The sequence below is a fragment of the Pelodiscus sinensis genome, chromosome 15 (genome assembly GCF_052426305.1).
Source record: "Pelodiscus sinensis isolate ZL-2025 chromosome 15, ASM5242630v1, whole genome shotgun sequence".
Classification (NCBI taxonomy): Eukaryota; Metazoa; Chordata; order Testudines; family Trionychidae; genus Pelodiscus; species Pelodiscus sinensis.
In genome coordinates, this window is record NC_143066.1 from 24,867,396 (window position 1) to 24,889,705 (window position 22,310).

At 44.4% G+C, this 22,310-nt stretch overlaps 1 protein-coding gene and 1 long non-coding RNA gene across 7 annotated transcripts in view; one reads left to right on the forward strand and one right to left on the reverse strand.

Moving 5' to 3' along the window:
- Positions 1-13,906, forward strand: part of OTOA (otoancorin) — a 74,076-nt gene extending 60,170 nt beyond the window's left edge. For 4 of the 5 annotated variants that reach the window (XM_075899476.2, XM_075899480.2, XM_075899478.2 and 1 more), the window contains 4 exons: positions 972-1,069; positions 5,627-5,819; positions 8,431-8,519; positions 12,551-13,906. In XM_075899476.2, coding sequence (XP_075755591.2) covers positions 972-1,069; positions 5,627-5,819; positions 8,431-8,498 — 359 coding nt within the window. In that variant the 3' untranslated portion in view covers positions 8,499-8,519; positions 12,551-13,906. Of the gene's footprint in view, positions 1-971; positions 1,070-1,433; positions 1,593-5,626; positions 5,820-8,430; positions 8,520-12,550 lie in introns of those variants that run through there. The other variant, XM_075899481.2, reaches the window with a different exon arrangement.
- A 276-nt stretch (positions 13,907-14,182) lies between these two features.
- On the reverse strand, positions 14,183-20,108 carry LOC142818607 (uncharacterized). 2 transcript variants are annotated; one of them, XR_016350722.1, is made up of 2 exons: positions 19,515-20,108; positions 14,183-14,578 (listed from the first exon to the last, which is right to left on the reverse strand). It is a non-coding gene; the product is annotated as an uncharacterized LOC142818607 (long non-coding RNA). The 2 variants fall into 2 exon arrangements; XR_012896159.2 differs by having other exon boundaries at positions 14,183-18,819.
- Positions 20,109-22,310: the final 2,202 nt, after the last annotated feature.

Sequence of the window (22,310 nt, forward strand, 5' to 3'; positions counted from 1 at the left end):
AAAATAAGTGTTATTCCTCATGGAAAGCAGGAGTTATTATTTCAAAACAACCAGCCCTTTATTTTGAAATAATGGAGTTGGGACTGTGGATGCTCGCCTTGTTAATTCGAATTAAGGGAAGTTATTTCAAAATAACTACGTAGGTACACCAGCGCTTAGTGAGGTGCCTACCAGCTTTCTAGCATGCAGTTATCCAGCTGAGTTCTGCTCTGCCACAACTGCTCTCTCTATTTACAGTGTCCCAGAATCCCACCTTAGTCTTGCAATCCCATTCAGTCTTGCAAGTGACTGAATGTCTCATCTGAAGTCAGGAGGAGTTGAGGGTGTTCAGCTAGTTAGAGGACTGGACCCTTGATCTGCTCCCTGCATGTTCATGCAATCCGTTTTTAGAGTAGGCATGCCAAGTCAATACTAAAAGTTCTTCTGCTTACTCCAAGAATGTGATTAGTTTAATAGTGACATTTTTATGGCACTAATACGATATATGTGTGTTGCACGATGACCTGCAAAAGCGGAAGCTTCTCTTTACTGGGGAGCAGTGCCCACATTGTGTTTTGTATTTAGGATTTCAGGAGAGGGAGGTTACTCTCTAATTTTATAGTGCAAAGAATACTACTAATGAACTTCCATCATAGTGTATTTGTTGTACTAAAAATATATTAGTTTCTTATGTGTTAACAGTTGTCTGTAAGTTGGTTACAATGAAAGAAAGCAGGGAAAGGAATTGTGTATGTCTTTAATAACTTAATTACTAAAAATACCTCGTGTAGACATAAAACTTGAGTATTCCTTTAAGTTCACTAAAGGGTCTCTTTTTCCGTTTAACACAGGAGTATTGATTTCCCGAGGCTTTATTGGGACAGAATTTGGGGACAATTATTGGTCAGATAATGTATCAATGTAAATTAGTCAAAACTTAACATAGTGAAAAGGATGTGTGAACTAAGCTCTATTCCTGTTTTGTTTGATAGCTGGTTTAAATGGGAAGGAGCTTAAAGCTCTTGACAAAGATGTGATGCCATATTTTCAACCAGCAGCCATAAGACACATACCTGATGAAGTTTTCAAAGTAAGTGCTCGGATACTGAAGAAGTGTGATATTCCATCACTTTTACTCTATTATAAACAAACTGCAATATTAATTTATGCTTCAATTTGAGTTTCTGCAAGACCTTTTCTGGCTCAGTTATTAAGTGAGAGGCAGTTAAGTGTATCATGCATTAACTCACAGCTATATCATTTCTATTTGTGATACCCATAAAATGTCAAACCATTTATTTTATTTATGCTTAGTTCAAAATGTGTTCCAAGGGAAAAGGCATTATGAACGTGTTTTAAAACTGCAGCCTGAGGATATAGGGACAGGTGGCTTAGAGCAAGGTCTTTGTCTCTAATAATCTGCTGAGGTATGTCTTTTTTCTCCCATTATTAAGGACAAGTGAACACATTCACCCATACTATCAGAGCTACAAACAATCCCCTTGGATATATCTGGGCTCTTTTTGTTACCCATAAGTTCTGATAGCATACAGCATTTGTAAAAGGAAAAAAATGAGGGGGGAGGAGGCTGAATTCAGATTTTGGTACAAGCAAATGCATCCTGCTTCTGTCAGAATAGATTATGGCCCGGAGACTAGCATGTGGATTTTGAAGTCTCTGACCTAGACATTGTTTGCCGTGAAGAGAAGATTAACATTCTGCCCAATCACCTCTGGTTCAGACACTCATGAGGTCAGTCACTCAGTGTAGTGATGGATAGCTGAGCCAGACAGCTTAACTATCAGCTACCATAAAAGGAGAAGCTCCTTGACCACAACGTAGCGAAGTAGTGTTCTATACAGCACCTTTGACAGCTCCAATAATTCTGCAACCTCACTGTGTCACACTTTCAGTGCTGTGGACAATCCACCGACCACAGGGTCAAAGGTATTATTTAGAGATTCTCAACAGAATTCAGCAGATGTACACACAAAAAGAGAGATGGACATGTGATGAAATTTCTAGATGGAGATGATTCTTTACAAAACAAATACAGAATCCTTACCCAGAAGAACCTACTGCACTTCTTTAGGGATTCAAAGTGGTATTTGTTTTTACCATGGCTTTGTGTAGCTACAGTTTTATCTTAAAGTTTTCTGTGTGGGGAAAAAATACCAGTTTAATGATTATAAGAAGACCAGCTGAAGTACTTGGCATTGCTCAAGTCTTTAAGGCTATGTCTAGACTGCAGGCTTCTTTCGAAAGAGGCTCCAAGCATCAGCAGCCCCAAGCATCTTTCGAAAGAGCCTCTTTCGAAAGATCGCGTCTAGACTGCAGGCGGATCTTTCGAAAGAGAAATCTGCTTTTTCGAAAGAGAGCACCCAGCGAGTCTGGATGCTCTCTTTCGAAGACGGCCTCTTTACATTGAAGAACGCCTTCTTTCGAAAAAGGAACTTTCGAAAGAAGGCGTTCTTCCTCGTAAATTGAGGTTTACCGCCATCGAAAGAAAAGCCGCGTTCTTTCGAAATAATTTCGAAAGAACGCGGCTTGAGTCTGGACACAGGGGAAGTTTTTTCGGGAAAAGGCTACTTTTCCCGAAAAAAACCCTGAGTCTGGACACGGCCTAAGTGAAGTAATAGTTTTTTGTGTTTGGAGAATAAAAGGAAAACATACAAGCTTTATATAAATGATTGTATTTTTCGAAAATGAAGGGAGAAAACGTGTATTAATAAAAGAATGAAAGTGATTCAAACATTAGAGCTTATTGGTAGACAATATTTTCAGTTTTGGTAGAATACAAAGCAGGTGGAAGGGTTGGAGGTCCTCTTGGCAGGGTGCTGGGAGGTTGCAGGGGGGAGCTTACTGCCTGGGGTGGCAAGGATGACGCTACAGCGGCAGTGGCTCCTGGGGAGCCAGGGCAGCACTTGCCAGCTGGTGGCTTCTCCCAGAGGGCAGGGCTCCACTCCCTGACTGGTGGCTCTTCCCGGGGGGACGGAGCTCCACTCCCTGACTGGTGTCTCCTCTGGGTGGTGGCTCTCCACTCCCTGGCTGCACAAGCCTTCCCCAGCCTCCAGCTTGTCCAGGGGGATGGAGCTCCACGGGCCATCCCCAGCTTCCAGATGCACCCATTCCAGCCTCCAACCTGGCCGAGGGACCCCCCACTCTGCAGCTGGTCCAGGTGGGAAAAGGCAAGACTCCATGGGTGGTTCTGGCCTTCAAGTGCCCCCCACCCTGCAGCCTGTTGGAAGTGGGGGAGGGGGGTGGCACTCCGTGGGCGGTCCCAGCCTCCAGGAGACCCCCTCGCTTACAGCCTGTCCGGGGAGGGGCGCAACATTCTGGGGCTGGCCCTGACCTTCAGAAGCCCGTTCCTGCCAGCAGCTGGTCCTGTCCTCTAGCCAGTTTGGAGGTGGCGGAGGGTGAGGCTCTAGGGGCTGGACCTGGCCTCCAGCAGCCCCAATCTGGCTGGTCCTCCCTCCTCCTCCCTGCAGCCTGTCTGAGGCCAGGCCATGGAAGACAGAAATGACTGAGACCATGAGGTGTTTTTTCTGATGGTTGGCATGCTTTAAGATGCAGCATAGTATCAAAAGGCTTGATGTCTCTGGAGAGAAACAACCTCTGATCAGGAGGCTGCAGAAAGATATTGTATATTTTTTAACAAGCTGATTCGAGAGCATGGCATAACCCCAGAGAACTTCTACAATGCTGACGAAATGGGACTCTTTCAGCATTGCCTGCCACCATCAACCCTTGCTGGTGCAGGTGTGGTTGGTGAACCTGGATTCAAGAGGAACAAGAACCTCTGCTTACGTGTGCAAATGCTGCTGGCACACACACAATCACATTGCTAGTGATTTCAAAACTCAAGCAGCCAAGAGCATTCAAGGGTATTGTCCAGCTGCCAGTGGAGTACACAGCACAGCCTAAAGCAGGATGGACAAGACTTTGTATTGGTTCCACCATATCTTTTTTTCTTGTTGTAAAAGACCATCTGAAAGAACTTAGAGTACCAGAAGACCCAAAGGTTATTCTGGTTTTAGATAACTGCTGAGCTCACCCTTCTGAAGCAGAGCTTGTGTCTGGCAATATTTTCATGGTCGTCTCGTCTGCAAATGTTACCTCACTTGTTTCAAAATCTAAGTCTTCTGCATAAGGGATTTTATGAGGAAGCTGCACAACTTTGAAAGAACAATCCAAGAGTTTCAGTCACAGTACAGCATCAAGGATGCAATCTTCAATGCAGCATGTGCCTCGTCTGCTGTTAACTTTAAAGAGAGCATGGGGAAAATAGTGGGAGGAAGTGATATTTGTGGAGGAGTCCTTTGATGAAGAATTTTAAGGCTTCAACGTAAGACCAAAAAGGAGAGCACTACGAGAACTAGTTGATGTCCTTCAAAATGGCAACCCAGCAAACCCAATCACTAAGCTGAAAGATAACAAAGTTGAAGAGTGAGTAAACATCAATCAAGGACTAGAGTCACAAAAACTCTGACAGACACTGAAATTATAGAAATGTTTGTCCATCCGGAGAGGAATACCTGTACCGCAGATGAAATAGAGTCAGAGGAAGAAGACCATAGTGAAGAAACAAAAGTCTCTTGGGCTACTGCTGCACAGTGTCTGGAAACTTTGGTGAAGTTTGCCGAGCAGCAGTCTTCTTCTTCTGCTCAGAAAGTCATGTTACTACACTCTTGTCCATAACAGTTTCCTCAAGAAAAAGCAACTGACTTGCAGGCAGGCAGACAATCTGCAAGATGCTTCAAGATGCTTCTGCAGCTTGTTCCTCTGGTCCAGCACCATCAAGATGGACAGCACAAGATATTGATGATGCTGAGGCAATAGAATAGCAGTAAATTATGGTTTTGTTTACAGTAATAGTGTTAAAAGATATAGTGTTAGGTAAGGTTATTTCATTTCTTAAACATTTTTGCATTTGGTGAAAAAGCTCAAGTAACCAGCACATTTGATTAACTAGCAACCCCTATTCCTCATGAATGCCAGATAACAAACCTTGTACTGTACAGTCAAGACAGTACAGCATTTCTTGTAGATACCTGTTTTACAAACTGGTTTAATTATCGTATACTGAAAGATAATTACTGCATGGTTATTATGATTATCTTGTGTTGTGTAATTTCTAAAACAAGATTTAATGTGACCACATTTGGAAGATTGTCCATCTAGAAGGATAGAGCCAATGGTGGAACAATTACATATTTTCTTCTCACTACTGTATGGATAGCGGAACCTGTGTGTATCACATACAGGCAAGAATGGGGTAGATATAGAAGATGATGAAAAAGGAAAGAAACAAAAATAGTGTAGGCAGTAAATCCTTCCCCCCCCCCAAAAGGTGATTAAAACTGAGACTCGGATATCAGAGAGTTGACAAATACGCTGATAGCACAGAAAGTATCTCTAGAACCTATGTACTATTGCCACCAAAGAAGACAGAAAGCTATACGAATGGCCAGTGAGAGAAACAGATATGCAGTTATTTAAAAAAAAATACTGAGCACTTTTACAGAAATACAGGCTGTAGCTATTTTCCTCACTCTTAAGTATCAGGTAGTCTGGACCTCTGATTCATTACTTGTGTAATGTAGTGGACATCCCAAACCTGTTTTTTTTTTTTAATTTATTCCTCAAGGAGCTGTCCCCAGAACAAATAACAAACCTTGGCCCTGAAAATGCAGCCATGGTTACAGAATCTCAGAGAAACCATCTGAATGTACTGCAGCTGCAGAGTCTTCAGTTGGCACTAGATGGCGCCAGGACAAGTGTCCAATATGCACAAACTAGTGCAAGCTCCATTCGGTCAACACATACTCCAGCCTCAAATTGTGAGTAGAACACTTGGGAGCTGATCCTGAGAGATAATGAGCATATCCCATTGAAATAAGTAGGGACTGCAGAGACTTAACATGCATCAGGCACAGGCCTTTGTTTTGGAGTCGTCATAATGAAAATTCTGGGCAATGTGTTTGAGCATGGGCACCTCAGATCAAAAGAAACATCATTTCAGCCAAGTACAATGGGAGCTTGGGTAGCCAGATTGGGGAGAGGGGCATTTCTCCAGTTGTATAAAGTTAGCGGAAAGTGCTTAATTTTAGACACTTGTATTAGAAAATGCTTGCCTCCACTTTTATAATTATAAAAAGACATAGTAGCATTTAGTTACCAGAAATCAAGCCAAGCAGATATATTAGTTACCATAGACAGTATTAGTACACAGTTTCAACTCTGAGAAACAGGTCTATTTCTGAGAAATAAAGCCCCTACCAAGGGCTTTGTTTAATTCCTTACAATTCTGTCCCCAGTTGTTCTCACAAACAAGAGTGGGAGAGAGAGTATTTCCATTAGAAAATTCCATTCGTAAGTACATTCCCACAGTTCCCTTATAGTAAAACTCAGTGGGAGGTTTTGGCTGACTAGCTCCCAATACCAAAAGGAAGGGGAAAAATTGATGATAAATCAGGACCCTGAGACTGAGTCCCTAGGAAAAATGGGGAGAGGCCAGTGTTCCATTTCAGCCCGATTGCTGGGCTGGAATTGCCTGGGTCAAAGTGGGGCAGAGCTAAGGAGAGTGCAGGGGCCCATCTGACCTGGAGAGCAGAGCTTGTGCCAGCCAAAGAGTGACATAGAAGCTGCTTAGCCAGCAGATATATGCTGGGAGCAGGGCTGCTGCAGCAACAGAAGCCAGAGAAGCAGCCCAGGAAGAAAGTCAGTGCTGAAGCAGAGCCATGGAAGCAGCCCAGGGAGCAGAGTGGTGCTGCAGTCACAGCTGCAGGAGAGCTGGAGTCACAGCATGAGAGAGTCCAGAGAAGTAGCCCGTGGAGCTGGAAGCAGAGCAGCATCAATGCTGAGGCAGAATGGAGGTGGAGCCAGGTGCAGTAAGCAACTGGGGCCAGTGAGTTGGTTGCGGGGAGACTCATGGGCAGTGGGCCCAGCACAGATTCCCCAGCTAAGGGTCAGACTGGCAGCGGGATCATAACCTGAGTGGGGGGACACGATGCTGATGCTAGCTGCCCCCTAGAGCCTGAAGATGTGTGGCCACTGCTAGAACAAGTGTCCAACTCACAGCATCCCTGCAGCACAGCCAGGGCCGGAGAAGGAAGCCTGGAATGTGCAAGGAACAGACTTGAACTTCCCTTACGTTCCAGAGACTGCTGTTTGTGATGTCTCCTGCCAGAGACTGGGTTTGTGTTTTCCTTTTACCTGGCCCAGTTTTTTCTTAAATTGGTTGCTGCTTAATTGTATTTGTCTTGAACTGTATGTCATGATCAGTGGGTCAAGGAAGCATTCCGTGTGGAAAGCACCCCGGAGTGGGCACACCCAAGACCCTGCCTTAAGTGACCACTATAAGGTTGGGGATAGAACCCCCAGGGATCCTGGGACCAGCCTTGTTGAGATTGTGAGTACTCTACCACGCAGGAGAGTGGAAGGGGAGCACTCATGGTCAGGAAGGCCTATGGATAAAGGAAGGGGGAGCCAGAGACTCATCCTTTTGCTAGCCCATTTCACCAGGATAGTGTAAAAGCCAGGAAAGTTCCCTTTAATAGTGGGACCATTCCCCCACTCACATTCATATGCCCCCTTTATCTCTCTCTCAAGAAATGTGCTTTGGGTAGCCATGGCCAGCCTTCATCTGAAGAAGTGGGTTGTGCCCACGAAAGCTCATGATACCATCTACATATTTTGTTAGTCTTTAAGATACTACTAGACTATTAGCTTTTTTAAAAACGTTTTTCCTGTTACAGACTAACTTGGCTACCTCTCTGAGGCTTTTAAACATCTTTCAGTTAATCACAGGTTGCATTTACCTAAGCTGTGCAATGGGATGTAAATTACCTTTCCAGCCCAGAAGTCTGCACTCCCAAACGAAGTCACCCCAAGAGAGGGCAGGTACTGCTCCTATGCCACTGCCCACCCTCACTGTGAGGAACAGTAGCTGTATCAGGGTGTGGCGTGGGGGGCTAAATGAATGCTACAGGAGGGCTAAGAGCTGCTAGGTTGCTTTTGTTGTCACTTACACTAACTGAACTGCCTAGACCTAATAAAATGATTCTCCGCACCAGTGCTTTACCTGTGCAATCTGCTCCCTCTGTGGTTCTACCAGAGGCAGGAGTTTCCTGATCACCCCAACACAGCATAAAGCTCATCTGTGTACACAGGCTTTTCATTCATTCATTGCTATCACAGCAATGTAATGGAAGGTACCCATTTGAGACTCTTCTCTGTTGGGTGTGTGGATATTAAATTAAATCTTCCAGAGGCCAGAGCAAGGGGCACTTTCAGCAACTGAATATTCAGATTCTTACAGTTTGTTTCACTTCAGGTGTGCTTGGGGGTTCTCTGGGTGCCATTCTGTTTTACTGGGTAAATTTGGGAAAGACAAGACAGCACTGTGCACATTCCACATAACACTAAGACATAATGCTTTGTATTTTTCAGGTGCCCACTTTTCAAGTGGCTTCAGCATTTGTTTGTGTGCCCTGTTTATCCTTTGTCTCACTTCCTGAAGTGTGATTGTTAAACTTAATGTAAGCATGACCCTTTTACTTAACATTCTTGGATAGCACATTTCTGATTGAAATTAAATATAGCTACTGATATAATAGGCATCACAGAATTTTGAAAGAATGATGAGAATCAGTGGACTGGGATGACTGTAAAGGGCGACATAGGGCATCACCGGCCACATGACCCCTGCTGGGAAGGGGAGGGACAACCTCCTTCCGCCCCAGACCCTGCCTCTCCCTGCCCCGCTCCACCTTTTCTCTGCCTCTTCTCTACTCCCACCCTGCCTCTTCCCCCAATAATATCTGTTTCAAAAGCTAAAAGATATCACAAGTTCTCAGTAAAAGTGGCCATACTGTAATTAAGTGACATCTACCACAGTACCATTTAACTTGAAAAATGGAAATTACACAAAAATGAGGAAGCTAATTAAATGGAAATTGAAAGGAACAGTCACAAAAGTGAAAATGCCTGCAAGCTGCATGGAAACATTTTTTAGAACACCATAACAGAGGCTCAAACTGAAGGCATATTCCAAATTTTTTAAAAAATACAGTAAGAGGATAAAAAAATGACACCATTGCAAAACAAGGAAAAGAGGCAGTTGGAGACAGAAAGGCATCTTTAAAAATTGGAAGTCAAATCCTACTGAGGAATTTATAAAGGAGCATAAACCTCTGGTAAGTCAAGCGTAAAAATACAATTAGGTAGGCCAAAAACATTTTTGAAGAGCAACTAGCAAAAGACACAAAAACTGGCAGAAAAAAAAGTACCTAGGAAGCCTGCCAAACAGCTTCTCATCATGGCCACTGGATGATAAAAATGCTAAAGGACCATTCAAGGAAGACAATGGCTGTTGCAGAGAAGCTAAATTAATTCTTTGCATTGGTCTTCATTGCAGAAGAAGTGAGGGAAATTTCCACTCCTGAACCATTCTTTTTAAGTAATAAATCTGAATAGCTGTCCCAGATTGAGGTGTGAGTAGGAGTTGTCTTTGAAACAAATTGATAAATTAAACAGTTAAGTCACCAGGACCAGATGGTATTCACCCAGGAGTTCTGAAGGAACTCAAATATGAAATTGCATAAGTACTAACTGTGGTATGCAACCTGTCATTTAAATTGGTCTCTGTACCAGATGACTGTAGGATCGTTCATGTGATGCTGATTTTTTAAAAAAAAGCTCCATAGATGATGTTGGTAGTGATAGGTCTGGAAGTGTCACTTCAGTATGCAGCAAATTGGTTGAAATAATAGTAAAGAACAAAATTATCAAACACAGATAAACATGATATGTTGGGAAAGTGTCAACATGGCTTTTGTAAAAGGAAATCATGCCTCATCGATATATTAGAATTCTTTGAGAGTGCCAACAACTGTGTGCACATTTGAGCCAGTAGATATAGTGTACTTGGACTTTCAGAAAGGCTCTTAAGCAAAGTAAGCAGTCATGGATAAGAGAACAAAGGGTAGAAATAAAGATCAGTTTTCACAGTGGAGAAAGGTAAATGATGAGATCCCTATGAATCTTAACTGGGACCAGTATGTTCAACATATTCATACATGATTTGGAAAAGGGGATAAACAACGTGGCAAACTTTGCAGACAATACAAAATTACTCAAGTTAAGTTCCAAAACTGACTGTAAAGAGTTACAAAGGGATGTCACAGAACTGAGTCACCGGGCAACAAAATGTTTTAAGAAATTCAGTGTTGATAAATGCAAAGCAATGCACACTGGAAAACATAATCCCAATTCTGCATTCAAAATGATGAGGTCTAAATTAGCTGTCACCACTCAAGAAAGATTGTGGCGTTACTGTGGGTAGCTCTCTAAAAATATCTACCCTCTGCGCAGTGGCACACAAGCTAGCAGAATGTTAAAAACCATTAAAAAAGGCATTGATAATAAGACAGAAAATCCCACACCACTATATAAATCGATGGAATACCCACTTCTTGAACAATTCATATAGTTTGGGTTATCCCGTCTCAAAAAAGATTAGAATTGGAAGAAGTACAGAAAAGGGCAACAAGATTAATGATGGCATGGAATGACTTCCATATGAAGAGAGTGAAAAGACTTAGACTGTTCAGCTAGGAAAGACGACTAAGTGGGGATATGATAGAGAGCTATAAAATCATGAATGGTGTGAAGAAAGTGAATAAGGAAGTATTACTTACTCCTTCTCATAAGAACCAGGAATTACCCCTATTAAATGAATAAGTAGCAGGTTTAAAACAAACTATAAGGAAGTATTTCTTCACACAAAATACAGCCACCTGTGAAACTCACTGCCAGGGGATGCTGTGAAGACCAAAACTATAACTGGTTACAAAAAATTAGCCAGATTTGTGGAAGATAGCCAAAATATCCTCTCTTTCAATGGTGGCTGGTGCCAAATGCTTCAGAAGGAATGAACAGAAGAAAGCAATTATTGAGTAATCCATCCTGTTGTCCAATCCCAGCTTCTGGCAGTCAGTGCACCAGGGGCACATAGAGCATGGGGTTGCATTCATGACCATCTTGGCTAGTAGGTCCAGATATAGTGACCACAAGGCTTTCAATGCTAAGAAACATGGCACAGTAGCCAGCAGACCCCACATGGAAGCCGTGACAGCTCAGGAGTGGAGTGGGGGGGGGGGGTATGGTGCTTGGGACAGGCGCTCTGAGTGGGGCTCCCAGCTGGGCTTATGTGCCAGCAGTGGGCTTTTGGGGGCTCCCCTGCTCTTAGGGAGCTGGAGTGCAGTGCCTGACTACCCAGAATCTGGCTGTCCCCATAGAGACTCACCCTCTCCCCTGTGGCTGCATTTACTGCAGCTTCCAGAGCACCCACGAGCCGCCTGGGGGAGCCACCACACTGACCTGTCTGCTTCTTCCCTTCTGCTCCCAGTGGCAGACAGGAGGCCTTGGGCTTTGCGGGCAGGGAGGGGGCAGTGAGCAGCGCAGGTGGGACCTCAAAGAGGAGAGATTGAGACAGCAGCTCCCTGCACTACTGCTTTCCCCACCTTAGCAGGCTGCAGTGCCCCAGAGCACCGTGTGCACATGGCACTACCTGCACCTCACGTGGGGTAGGCAAGCATCCTTGCACCTCCCTGACCATCAAGGTTAGAGCCAGGCCTGACATGCACAATGGCCAGGGTGGGTAGAGTTGTGGGGGGCGAGAAAGGGCCCGGGCTGGTGGTGGGGGGAGGGAGAAGGGGGCCAGGGTAGAAAAGGGGGGCCTGGGCTGGCACAGTGTGGGAGAGAGAAGGGGCCCAGGATGGCCCGGCAGGGGAGGGGGAAGAGAGAAGGGGTGCTGGCATGGAAGAAGGAGAAGGGGGACCTAGGCTGGCATGGCAGGGGAGATAGAAAGGACATGGGAAGAGAAGGGGCCCAGGCTGATGCGGGAGAGGGATGGGAGAAGGGGCCCATGCTGGCCAGGGTAGAGGGGAGGGAGAAGGCCCCGGGGCAGGAGGGAGAAGAAACCTGTGCTGGCGTGTGGCAAAGGGGCGAGACCCAGGATTGCCTACCCCCTGCAAGAGGGGAGTTGGTGAGTGCAGTGAGCTTGGGGCACAGCCCCCTAGTTATTAGGGTTGCCAGATACTTTCACAAAAAATACCGAACATGGTGGGGAAAAAATTGTCTGAGAAAAATAAAATCGGGGCACCAAAGTTGTTGAGCAAAAAAAAAGGGGGGGGGGGAATAAAGTTGAGAGGGGGAAAAAAAGTGCACCAAAAAAGAGTCACTGTGCCTTTAAATCCCCATGCTCCCCGCCCCCACCAGATGTGGCAGGGGAAGAATGTCCCAAGCGGCCTTCCGTCCAAGAAAAACAGAAAATACTGGACATTTTACATATCCACTATTTTCTGGGGGGGGGGGGAAGTTGTTGGGTTATTTTGGACAGAGACTGCAAATACTGGATACCTGGCAACCCTACTAGTTATTATTCAGCTGGAACAGCGACAGACTAAAGTTCAGAGTTGTAGTTTAGCAAAATACCTGCCCCAGTGTCCCATTGTTTAAAAATGCTAACATTCTGTAACACTAATTTGCTTTTTTGTTTGTTTTCCAGAAGCCTAGAACACACATGGGAGTTGATAGAACAGATCATTTAGAAAGCCAATCAGTGGATAAAGAGCTGCAGCCTCTGGGGGATGCTGGATCATAGTAGTGGTTAGTGTCTTAAAAAGCAACAAACTGATCCAGCACTCAGTTTCATCGTATGAGTATAGACAGCAAGTACTATTTGCTGTCTTACATTTCAGAGATTTTAGGACTCTTCCTACCCTTTCATGACAAGCTGGTGTCTCATGAAAAGACAGTGAAGGCTTCAGATTTATACATATTACAGAGGAGCCTGAATGACTCAGGAGACTGATACAGTGATAGAGATTGTTAGGCAGTCGATGTGCTGTGGTCATGGCTTTAAATATTGACCAGTTTACTCTTACTGCTTCCTTGTACTTCCCTGTCTGTCTCAGCTTGCATTATGCGACTTAGGCTCATGATTGGCCCTCCATCATCTCAGTGGGCCACAAGATTGTCACCTCCAAGACAGTCTGTCGGGATAGGGTAGTTTTGCTCACTGTGCTCACATATCTAAAATTTGCAGGGTGTGCTGACTGAACATAGCAGCACTTCATTGGATGCGAAAGGAGTGCATGGTTCTCACCAACAACATCATACGTGCTGATTGCACACCTCACTTCACATGCCCTTGCTTTACATGTATGTCACTTTAGTAATACGGCAGGAAAAAAACTACATGGACAGAACCCCGTGAAATCTGATAACTCTGTGCATGTGAAACTGTAAACAAAATGTCTCACAGGCCACACATAGAATCCTGATGGGCTACATGTGCCCCAGGAGCCAAAGGTTGCCCGCTACCAGTCTTAGCCATTTATTGTTTCCTCTTATATTTTGATTGCAAGCTCTTCAGGGTAAGCTCTTTGATTGCAAGCTCTTATATTTTGGTACAGCACCATGGAACCCCAGTTGTTACCACAATACCTCTAGGATGATGTCTGAAGCCTGCCCACATAAATAGTACAGGCTGTTACTATTCTATGGGTGAGAAGTGAATAGGCCCCTGCTGTATTTCTTGTAGGAATAATCCACTAAACATTGTATTTTATCAACATATAGAGTGTGTCCAGTATTTAAAATAGGAAAATTTTCATGTCAAGTCCCCATATTTTAAACATTGTCAGCTGAAAACAGTCCTTACGCTCTTCTTATACACAATTGTCTTTTGCTGGTGGTGTTGCCAAAAATCCATGGTAAACATTTATTTTGCAATTGCAAAAAATTTGTGGAATAAGATGACAGCATCCTGTTTAAGTACTTTTAAATAGGACAATTTATAGTCTAGAAATTACTGTTATTCCTGTTAGATTGTACTATAATAAATCATATTTCAAATCTTTGTTGATATATTTGTATTTTTTTAAATCTTACAGTGTTATGGGCAATCTTATGTCCTTTGGTATTGCTTTATAAACAAATCTACCATTGCTAAAGGTTATCTCATATCTATTTCTCTGCTGCAGTAGATATGGTAAGAGTTATCCCACTGCATTCATTTTCTGTATGAAAGAAGATTGTTCTGTTTATTTAAATATACAGGATCTTGTTTTTAATTTAACCCCAGCAAATGCACATTAAAAACTCCAATCTCAATTAGAAGTAAAAGCACAAAAAGTTTTGTTCTTTAGGGCATCTCCCTTTATTTAAAAAAGCAGCGAGTCTTAATTTCCTGTGTAAGTTGTGGCATAGTCTGACTTAAAACTTCAGCTGCAATTATGTACTGCATCCTGACAGATCTGGCTTATTACATGGTGTCTGCACCTTCCTGAAGATCATTCCCACCTGATTTGTTTTCAACAGACGCAGCCAATTTAGCCTGAAGCGCTTTTTTCTTAGGAGAAGACCTTATTAAATTCTTGTGATATTTCTTCAGGAAAAAAAAAGTGAAGCTTCTATTTCATCCTGCTTTCTATGCCAATTATTGTCTTACATCTTTCCCCTCCTTTTGAATCTGCACCCAGGACAAAAGTCAGCAGGCAGCACAACTTCCAGAGGTGTTGATTAAATACATCTAGAGAGATGTAGAGAAATGTGACATGATGGAATTATTCTCATTTTACAATATGTAAATATGTAGGAGAAACAAACCATTTTGTACCTGGATATTCCTTAGATTAGACAGATGATTTATGTCAAATGTCCTATCCATTACCATATATCCCCAACTTAGACCTTGGCAACATGATAGATCTGTTGTTGTTCTGGTTCTCAAGATATCTTAGCAGAGGTCAGTTATTTCTGCTCCTCTGAATAAAATCATCCCTTCCTTTTTGGAGAAGCTGGCTTGTCAGATTGTAACAGTTGTGACCAAAAGCACCTAGTTCAGTGGAGCAGGATGTAAACAGGATTGAAAAGACAAGCCCCCAAATGAAGCAACTTCAACTCCCAAAACAAGTTCAGTGTCTAACCAAACCCACTCAGGACCAAGAATGTCTTTAAGCCTTTTTCAGAAAGAGAGGGTCTCTTGTGGGCCAGTGTACATAACATAAGGAGGTAAAAGCCCCTTTAATAGGTTAACCGGTTAAATCTTTTGTTTAACCGGTTATCCGATTAAAGGAGGTGTGGGGGCCACTCCAACCCCCTGGGCTGAAGAGGCCCCCTTACTGCAGGCAGGGGCTGCTCCAGCCTGCCCAGAGCAGCCTCTGTCCACAACAAGCTCTTGATGGGGCTAGAACAGCCCCCTGCCTGCAACAGGTAGGGAGGTGCTCCAGCCCCCAGATTAATGGGTAACTGGAACTGGTGAGCATTACCCGGTTAACTTTTCACATCCCTAATATAGCCTCCATTGAAATAGAGAGAGCTGGACAACTTTCCCAAGAACAAGATAAATCTTCTGTACCCTCCAAGTGCTCATAATTCTATTTTATTATGTCAAGTGTCCTGGCTGTTATGAATGACTTTAATATCTCTACCCATTCCCTACACAGTTAAATCAAAGGCATTATCTCAAGTACTCCAGTTGACTCCAACTATCTTACTGGAAATCAGAGACAACAGCTAGCTTGCACCATATAAGGATTTATCAAAGTTAACACCTGGTCTGTTAATTGTACCAGGAAGCAGATAAGTCATTGCAGTTTTCAGAACAAATCTGTTTCCTTATTTTAACAAACAGTCAATATACATCTGTGTATGTGCTTGCCCCGTTTTTGACCATCAGTTGTACTTCAGTTTCACTCTGCTTTTCTAATCCTGATTAATAAGGATTTTCTTCTCACGCTGCAGTCCTGTTATTTAGAGCCTACAATTGGAACAATTATGCAGTGATGTACTAAAAGCAGGAGCTGTGATTGTCAGATTTCTTGGTTGGCTAGCACCAGCAACATGCTACAGTCACCTTCAAGATTTTAGTAGGTATTAATTAACTTTAAGACCTTTGTTTTAACAGTCTCTCTCCTATATTATGAAGTCTTTTTTTGGGGGGGGGGGAGGAGTTAGTTTCCAGAGGAGAAATTGGAGACCAGAAGAAAGAAGTGGAGCTTCTCATTGTAAGTTTTCCACTGATAAAGCCTGAAAATTCCTGAAATAAAACAAGAGACACCTGAAAAACTCTCATATTTATCCTATAAACACACACACACAAACCCCACCATGGCTATTTGTATCTAAGTAGCTGTCTATATGGAGCAGTAATGTGGACTTCAGGGTATGATTTCTAAAGTGCATTAACTGATCTGTGTAGAATTGACCCTGCTAGTATACACTACAAGTTCCCCAGTGCACTTTAACGTTTCAAACAGCACTACAGTATTAGAGTGCACGAGGGAGCATAATAAAGAGATGACTCATTACAGTAGTTTAAGGTGTAATGAGTAATTATATACATTACTCTTTATGGTACATAGAAAGAAAGCCCTGAAATAAACAATTTCTGGACATCTACATAAACCTCAAACATCGTAGAACACAAATCCTGAAAAACAAAATGAAGTAACTGAAAAAATTGAAGCCCTAAACATAAGCTCACACAAATAAGCATGGGATTCTTTTTTCTGTTGTACACTCCTCTGAATTTTCTATAAGATTAATACAATTTTGTCTGTAATGTAGTTAAGACTAAATGTTGCTACAGTAATGGATTGATGCACAAGTTAAAGTTGTTCTGGATCATCTTTAATTTGGGTTCTAGTGTGTTTGAATATTTATCAGATGTCAGAAGAAAGTGGGTTAGAAACTAGCTCTGCATACATTCTGCATGAACTGAAAATATTTGACAAATAGAGGAAGAATGTCAGTTCTGTGCCCTTGATACATTTATTATCAATTCCAGCCCTATAGTTAAGTACTTGTATTTTACTCATAGGTTTAGAGGCATTTGAGCAAAGACTTATCCATGACTAGAATGCTAGATACCATACAGTTAATCCTGGATCAAAGAACTTCTCCAGGGATCAACAAGATCTGGTTGCTCAACTAAGTATTCTTCTAGGAAAGAAAGAAAATTGTACTTACTAGACCTGACTCTCTGATATCAGTGTATAACAGGTATATAGTGCCACTGCAGACATCAGCGATCCAACTTACACTGTGTTTCTATAGAATTGTTGCTATCACTCAGCATGATTGATGTAATCATACTTCCATGGAAATTTCAATATAATTCTTTAAGTACAGGCAGTCCCCGACTTACGTCGGATCTGCAGATATGAACAGGGCTGCCCCAGAGTACACGGACTGCGGGACCTCGCGGTCCTGCCGCCCGTGTTCTCTGGGGCTTTCTCTGCGTCTCCCTGGTCTGCAGACCAGGAAGACGCAGAGCAAAGCCGCGGAGGGCTTTCTAAAAGCCAGTTCCGACTTACATACAGATTCAACTTAAGAACAAACCTACAGTCCCTATCTTGTACGTAACCCGGGGACTGCCTGTATTACATTTGGGTACTGAACACTTAACATATGCCCTCAAATGTGGTCCTACTTGCTGCCATCTACGCATATTTGCTGGGGCCTGAAAGTTACTTGACCATCTATTTAGAATGGTTAGTCCATCAGAGTCCAAATGCAATAGCTTTCAAACACTATTAAACTCATCTTTCCTGTGGTACTTTACAGGAAGAGAAGAGCTATGGGGATAAAGGAGTTTATCAAGGGCTATAATGCAGGACTTTGGAATTTAGACCATGATGGCAGTCTTGATCACTCACTTTTGAAAATACGTAAAAATGTCCCTGATACAGGATGAGTGCTTGTTTAAGAAGCAATAAAAATGGAATTATAATTTTGACACAATCACCATCCTATATAGTTACACTCACATGCTAACTAAACCCTTTAAAGAGTTTAACTACAATTTATTCAGGATAAACATGGAAAAGGAAAAAAATAGTGAGAATCGTTTCACTATTTTTCAAATGGCAAAATAAAATTTTGCTAGTGGAGAATTTTCTGTTGACTTTTCCCAAACAAGGCAACTCTTTTCTAAAAGATACCAGCTTTCTACAATATTAAAGTAATTATATTCTCTTCTCAAAATGGGTGAACTTGGAATGCAAAAAATCTCTCTCTAAAAAATTTTTCCTGCAGGACCACAGAAGCTACATCTAGACTGCAGGATTCTTGCACAAGAAACTTTTTTTGGAAGAGATCTTCTGAAAAAATCTTGCAAAAGAGTGCGTCCACACACAAAAGCACATAGAAAAAGCAATGTGCTTTTGCGAAAGAGAATGTCCAGACTGATCGGACGCTCTCTCACATGAAAGGCCACCCAGAACCACTTCAGGCAGGGCTTTAGGTCATCAGTTGCTTCTGAGTGCTGGTGTCGGAGCCTTGCAGAAACATGAGCTAAAAGGGACCCCCCTGGACAGCCATTTCTCTGCTTCTGCTGTGTGCTTGCTACCTCCTCGAGGGACAGCAAAGCTCTCGTAGTGCCTGCTGTGGTTGCCCTGTTCTTTTTCGGATGCCACAGTTTTGTTCTTTGTGCCATGGAGCTGGAGCTGCCCCTGGGCATGCAATGGTCCTACATGGCCATGCTGCAGTTTTTGGACTGGTGGGACCGGCTGGTCCTGGAGTGGTGGCTCCAAAACTTCCGCATGCGGAAGGCCAGCTTTTTGGAGCTATGTGCCTGGCTCGCCCCTGCCCTCCAGACACACGACACCAACCTGCAGCCTGCCATCCCACTGGAGAAGCGGGTTACAATTGCCCTCTGGAAGCTCGCCACCTCCGACAGCTACCAGTTGGTGGGCAACCAGTTCAGTGTGGGGAAGTCCACCATCAGGGCCCTTTTCATGGAGATAAGGAGCTCTTGGGCTGCAGTCCCTGCGGGGGGGGGGGGAGTGTTACAAGAGACCCTCGGGAAAGGGGGGTTAGGGGCTGTATGGGGTGGAGTGGGACAGTGGGAAAGCCCCAACCTCAGGAGCTTGTGCCATCTTGCCCCTCACACAGCCCTGCTGCTAGAGAGGAGGGGCTCATAGGAAGTGGTTCCTGGGGTGTTTCAGGGGGAAGGGTGGGAAGCAGGGCGGGTACTTCCCAAGAGCTCAGGAACCCCCTCTTTCATTCTCTGTTTGTTTCTTTTGTCTCCTTCTGCAGGTGGTGAGGACCATCAACTCCCTCCTGCTGCAGAAGGTCGTCTGTCTGGGAGACATGGACGTGACGTGGCTGGATTTGTTGCCCTGGAGTTTCTGAACTGCACCCGAGCCATTGATGGGACCCACATCCCAATCTGAGCACCAGAGCATTGAGCAGGCCAGTAAATTAATAGGAAGGGCTACTTTTCCATGGTGCTGCAGACATTTTTGTTGGGTGGTCAGGCAGGGCAGGGCACATGATGCCTGAGTCTTCAGGAACTCTAGCCTGTACCACAAGCTGGAGGTGGGCACACTTTTCCCCTGCCATGAACTTGCCATTGGACAGATGCCACTCTGCATCCTGAGGGATGTGGACCACCCCCTGATGCCATGGCTTATGAAACCCTATACTAGCCCTATCTCAGCAGGGACCAATTCAGTGCCCACCTGACCGGGCCTGGATCCAGGTGGAGTGCGCCTTCGGCCGCCTCAAGGCACGTTTCCAGTGCCTGCTGACCAACCTCGACGTGGGGGAGCACAACATCCCTGAGGTGAGGTCCAGCGGTTGTGGACAGCTGCCATCTGCCAGGCCCATCAGGCTGGGGTGTGCATCCGGAGGCCCTAAGGGAGAAGGCCATTTTTCCGACAAAACTCTTTAGTGTAGACATACTCAGAGTGACAACATTACGTCACTCTGCGTCCTGCTGCCCCACCCCCTCAGCCATGCAGCCTCCTCCCTTTCTCCCCCTGTCCTCTCCCCAATGTGCTTGAGAAGCGCTGGCCTGGCTCAGGCTGGCTGGAACCGTGCATTGCTGGAGTTGATATGGGGCATCAATGAGAAGAGAACACACAGTTTGCTCTCGCTGTTGGCTGACTGACGGAGACACTCCTCCCACTGCAGGGCTTCGAGGGGAATGCCAAGCAGAATACTGCTGGAGCAACTGGTGTTAGCACCTTCCCGGAGAAAAGTTGCAGGCTGCAGCTCTCTTGAGTCTGTGCTGTCAGGGGGTTCTGGTGGCCGAGGAAGGACAGCTTCTCCATGGAGTGCCCCTGCTTTTCCCCTGGTGGTTGGCTGGTCCTATGTCACACAGGATGGGGGCAGCGGCACGTTCCAGTTACATTCCCACTGATGCAAGTCAATGTCCCTCCCTTGACGTCCGTGGAGTGGGGCGGGGGCTGGACTCTGCACCCCACTGGGGCTTGCCCAAGAGAGGCTGCTAGGGCTCCAGGCCATCTGTTGAGAGGTAGCAGGACAGTCTGGACTGCCTGGCTTCAGGCAGAGATGGTTTCACCTGTGGCTGACGTGAGGAAGGGCAGGACAGAAGGGGGAAGCACGTTAAATATCGGTTAATTGAATAGTCGATTAACCTCATGAATTCTTATTGGTTACTATTCTATAGTACCCAGGGGCGGGGCCGGCAGCCAATGTGCTCTGGCCCCATTTCTGAGAAGCTCCCTGCCACTCAGCATTGCTGCTTCTGTATCAAAGGTGGGAGATGGTCCATGAGGGGAGCCAGTTTAAAAACCAACTCCCTTTGCGGACTGGCTGCCTTTTGCCTTTTTGCCCTGATACAGAGGAAGCAGTGTGGGGTGGCAGCAGCTCCTGTCCAGCGGAGGTATGAGCTCCTGGACCTGGCGCAAGCTGGGGCTGAGCCAGCCTGCCTGTCTGCTTTTCTCCTAGTACACTTTAAATGCAGAGCCACAGCAGGGGTAGGTCCTGGACCCATTGCAAACCTGGACTGAGCCAGGCTGCTGGCCAGCCTGTTAAAAAATTTACTGGTGGGGCGGAGGGGGGAAAATGCATGTAGTCTATAGCATTAACATATAAGCTTTTTCTATTACACTATTACATCCCTAATGGAAACCAGCAAAATCTGGCAACCCTGTGCTTGGGTAACAGTAAACAAAATGTCTTATAGACTACACATGGGCTGCAGACAGCCCTTGGGCCACAGGTTGCCCACCACTGGGTCTAGCCTATAGCAGAGAGGTCTAATATTGGTTCAACTGATGAAGTGCAATACATAAATCTTAATAGCACTTTTCATCAGTTCCCAAAGTGCTTCACAATCTGTAATTTTTTTTCTGTCAGAATAAAAGATGTGGCAAGTGCTATTATCTCAGTTTTACAGATTGGGAACTAAAACATTTATAGAGAATATCTACACTGCAAAAAAAATGTGTTTTTCATTCTGGACAATTGACCCACATCATTATCTCAGTTAAAACAGAAGTGATGACACAGCAATTTGGCCTTTACTTCATGTTAGCAGCTAGAATTCAAACTATTTTTTTTCCAGGACAGGGGCCATGTAGATGTGCCCAGAAAGGCACAAGTTACTTGCCCAGGATCACACAGAAGTCTATGACGGAGCAGGGAACTTAGAAGAGTATCACGAGATCGAGACTATTGCTTTAATTATTGGGCGAAGATTAGCTGTGACCTCTCTGCTTTGGAACATCTTTCCTGCCACAGAGTTCCCAATGTTCAGTGGCTAATAGTAAAAGCAATCATACCAAACAAAAGTACAGTCTTACACAAGAGGGCTGTGTCTACACTGGCACGATCTTGCGCCAAAGTGGCCACTCTTGCGCAAAAACATGCTGCCTGTCTACACTGGCCGTGTGTTCTTGCACAAGTAAATTGATGTTCTATTGTATAAAATCAGGGATTCTTGTGCAAGAACTATGATGCTCCCGCTCAGGAATAAGCCCTCTTGCGCAACTGTTCTTGCGCAAGAGGCCAGTGTAAACAGGCGCCATGAATTTCTTGCGCAAGAAAGCCCTATGGTTAAAATGGCTATCAGAGCTTTCTTGTGCAAGAGAGCGTCTACACTGGCATGGATGCTCTTGCGCAAAAGCACATGCCAGTGTAGACGCTCTCTTCTGGAAGAGTTTTTGCGCAAGAAGCTGCCAGTGTAGACGTAGCCCTTTAAGTAGTATCCCTGTAACCCTTAGCATGCTGCAGAGAACTGTAGGCTATGTCTGAACAGCAGCATTATCTCAGAATAACTGATGACACTCTGAAATAACATACTCCGCATCTACACTACAAGAAGTTATTTTGACATACTGTCGAAATAATGTCGAGCTGGAGGACTTCTTACTCTGACTCCTGTAACCCTCATTTTTACGAGGGGTAAGAGGAGTCTGAAGAAGAATGCTCTAACTGGGACTCCCTACTGTGTAGATGGGGCAGAAAGCTGAAATAAGTTATTTAGTCTTAAACTACATGCAATTGAT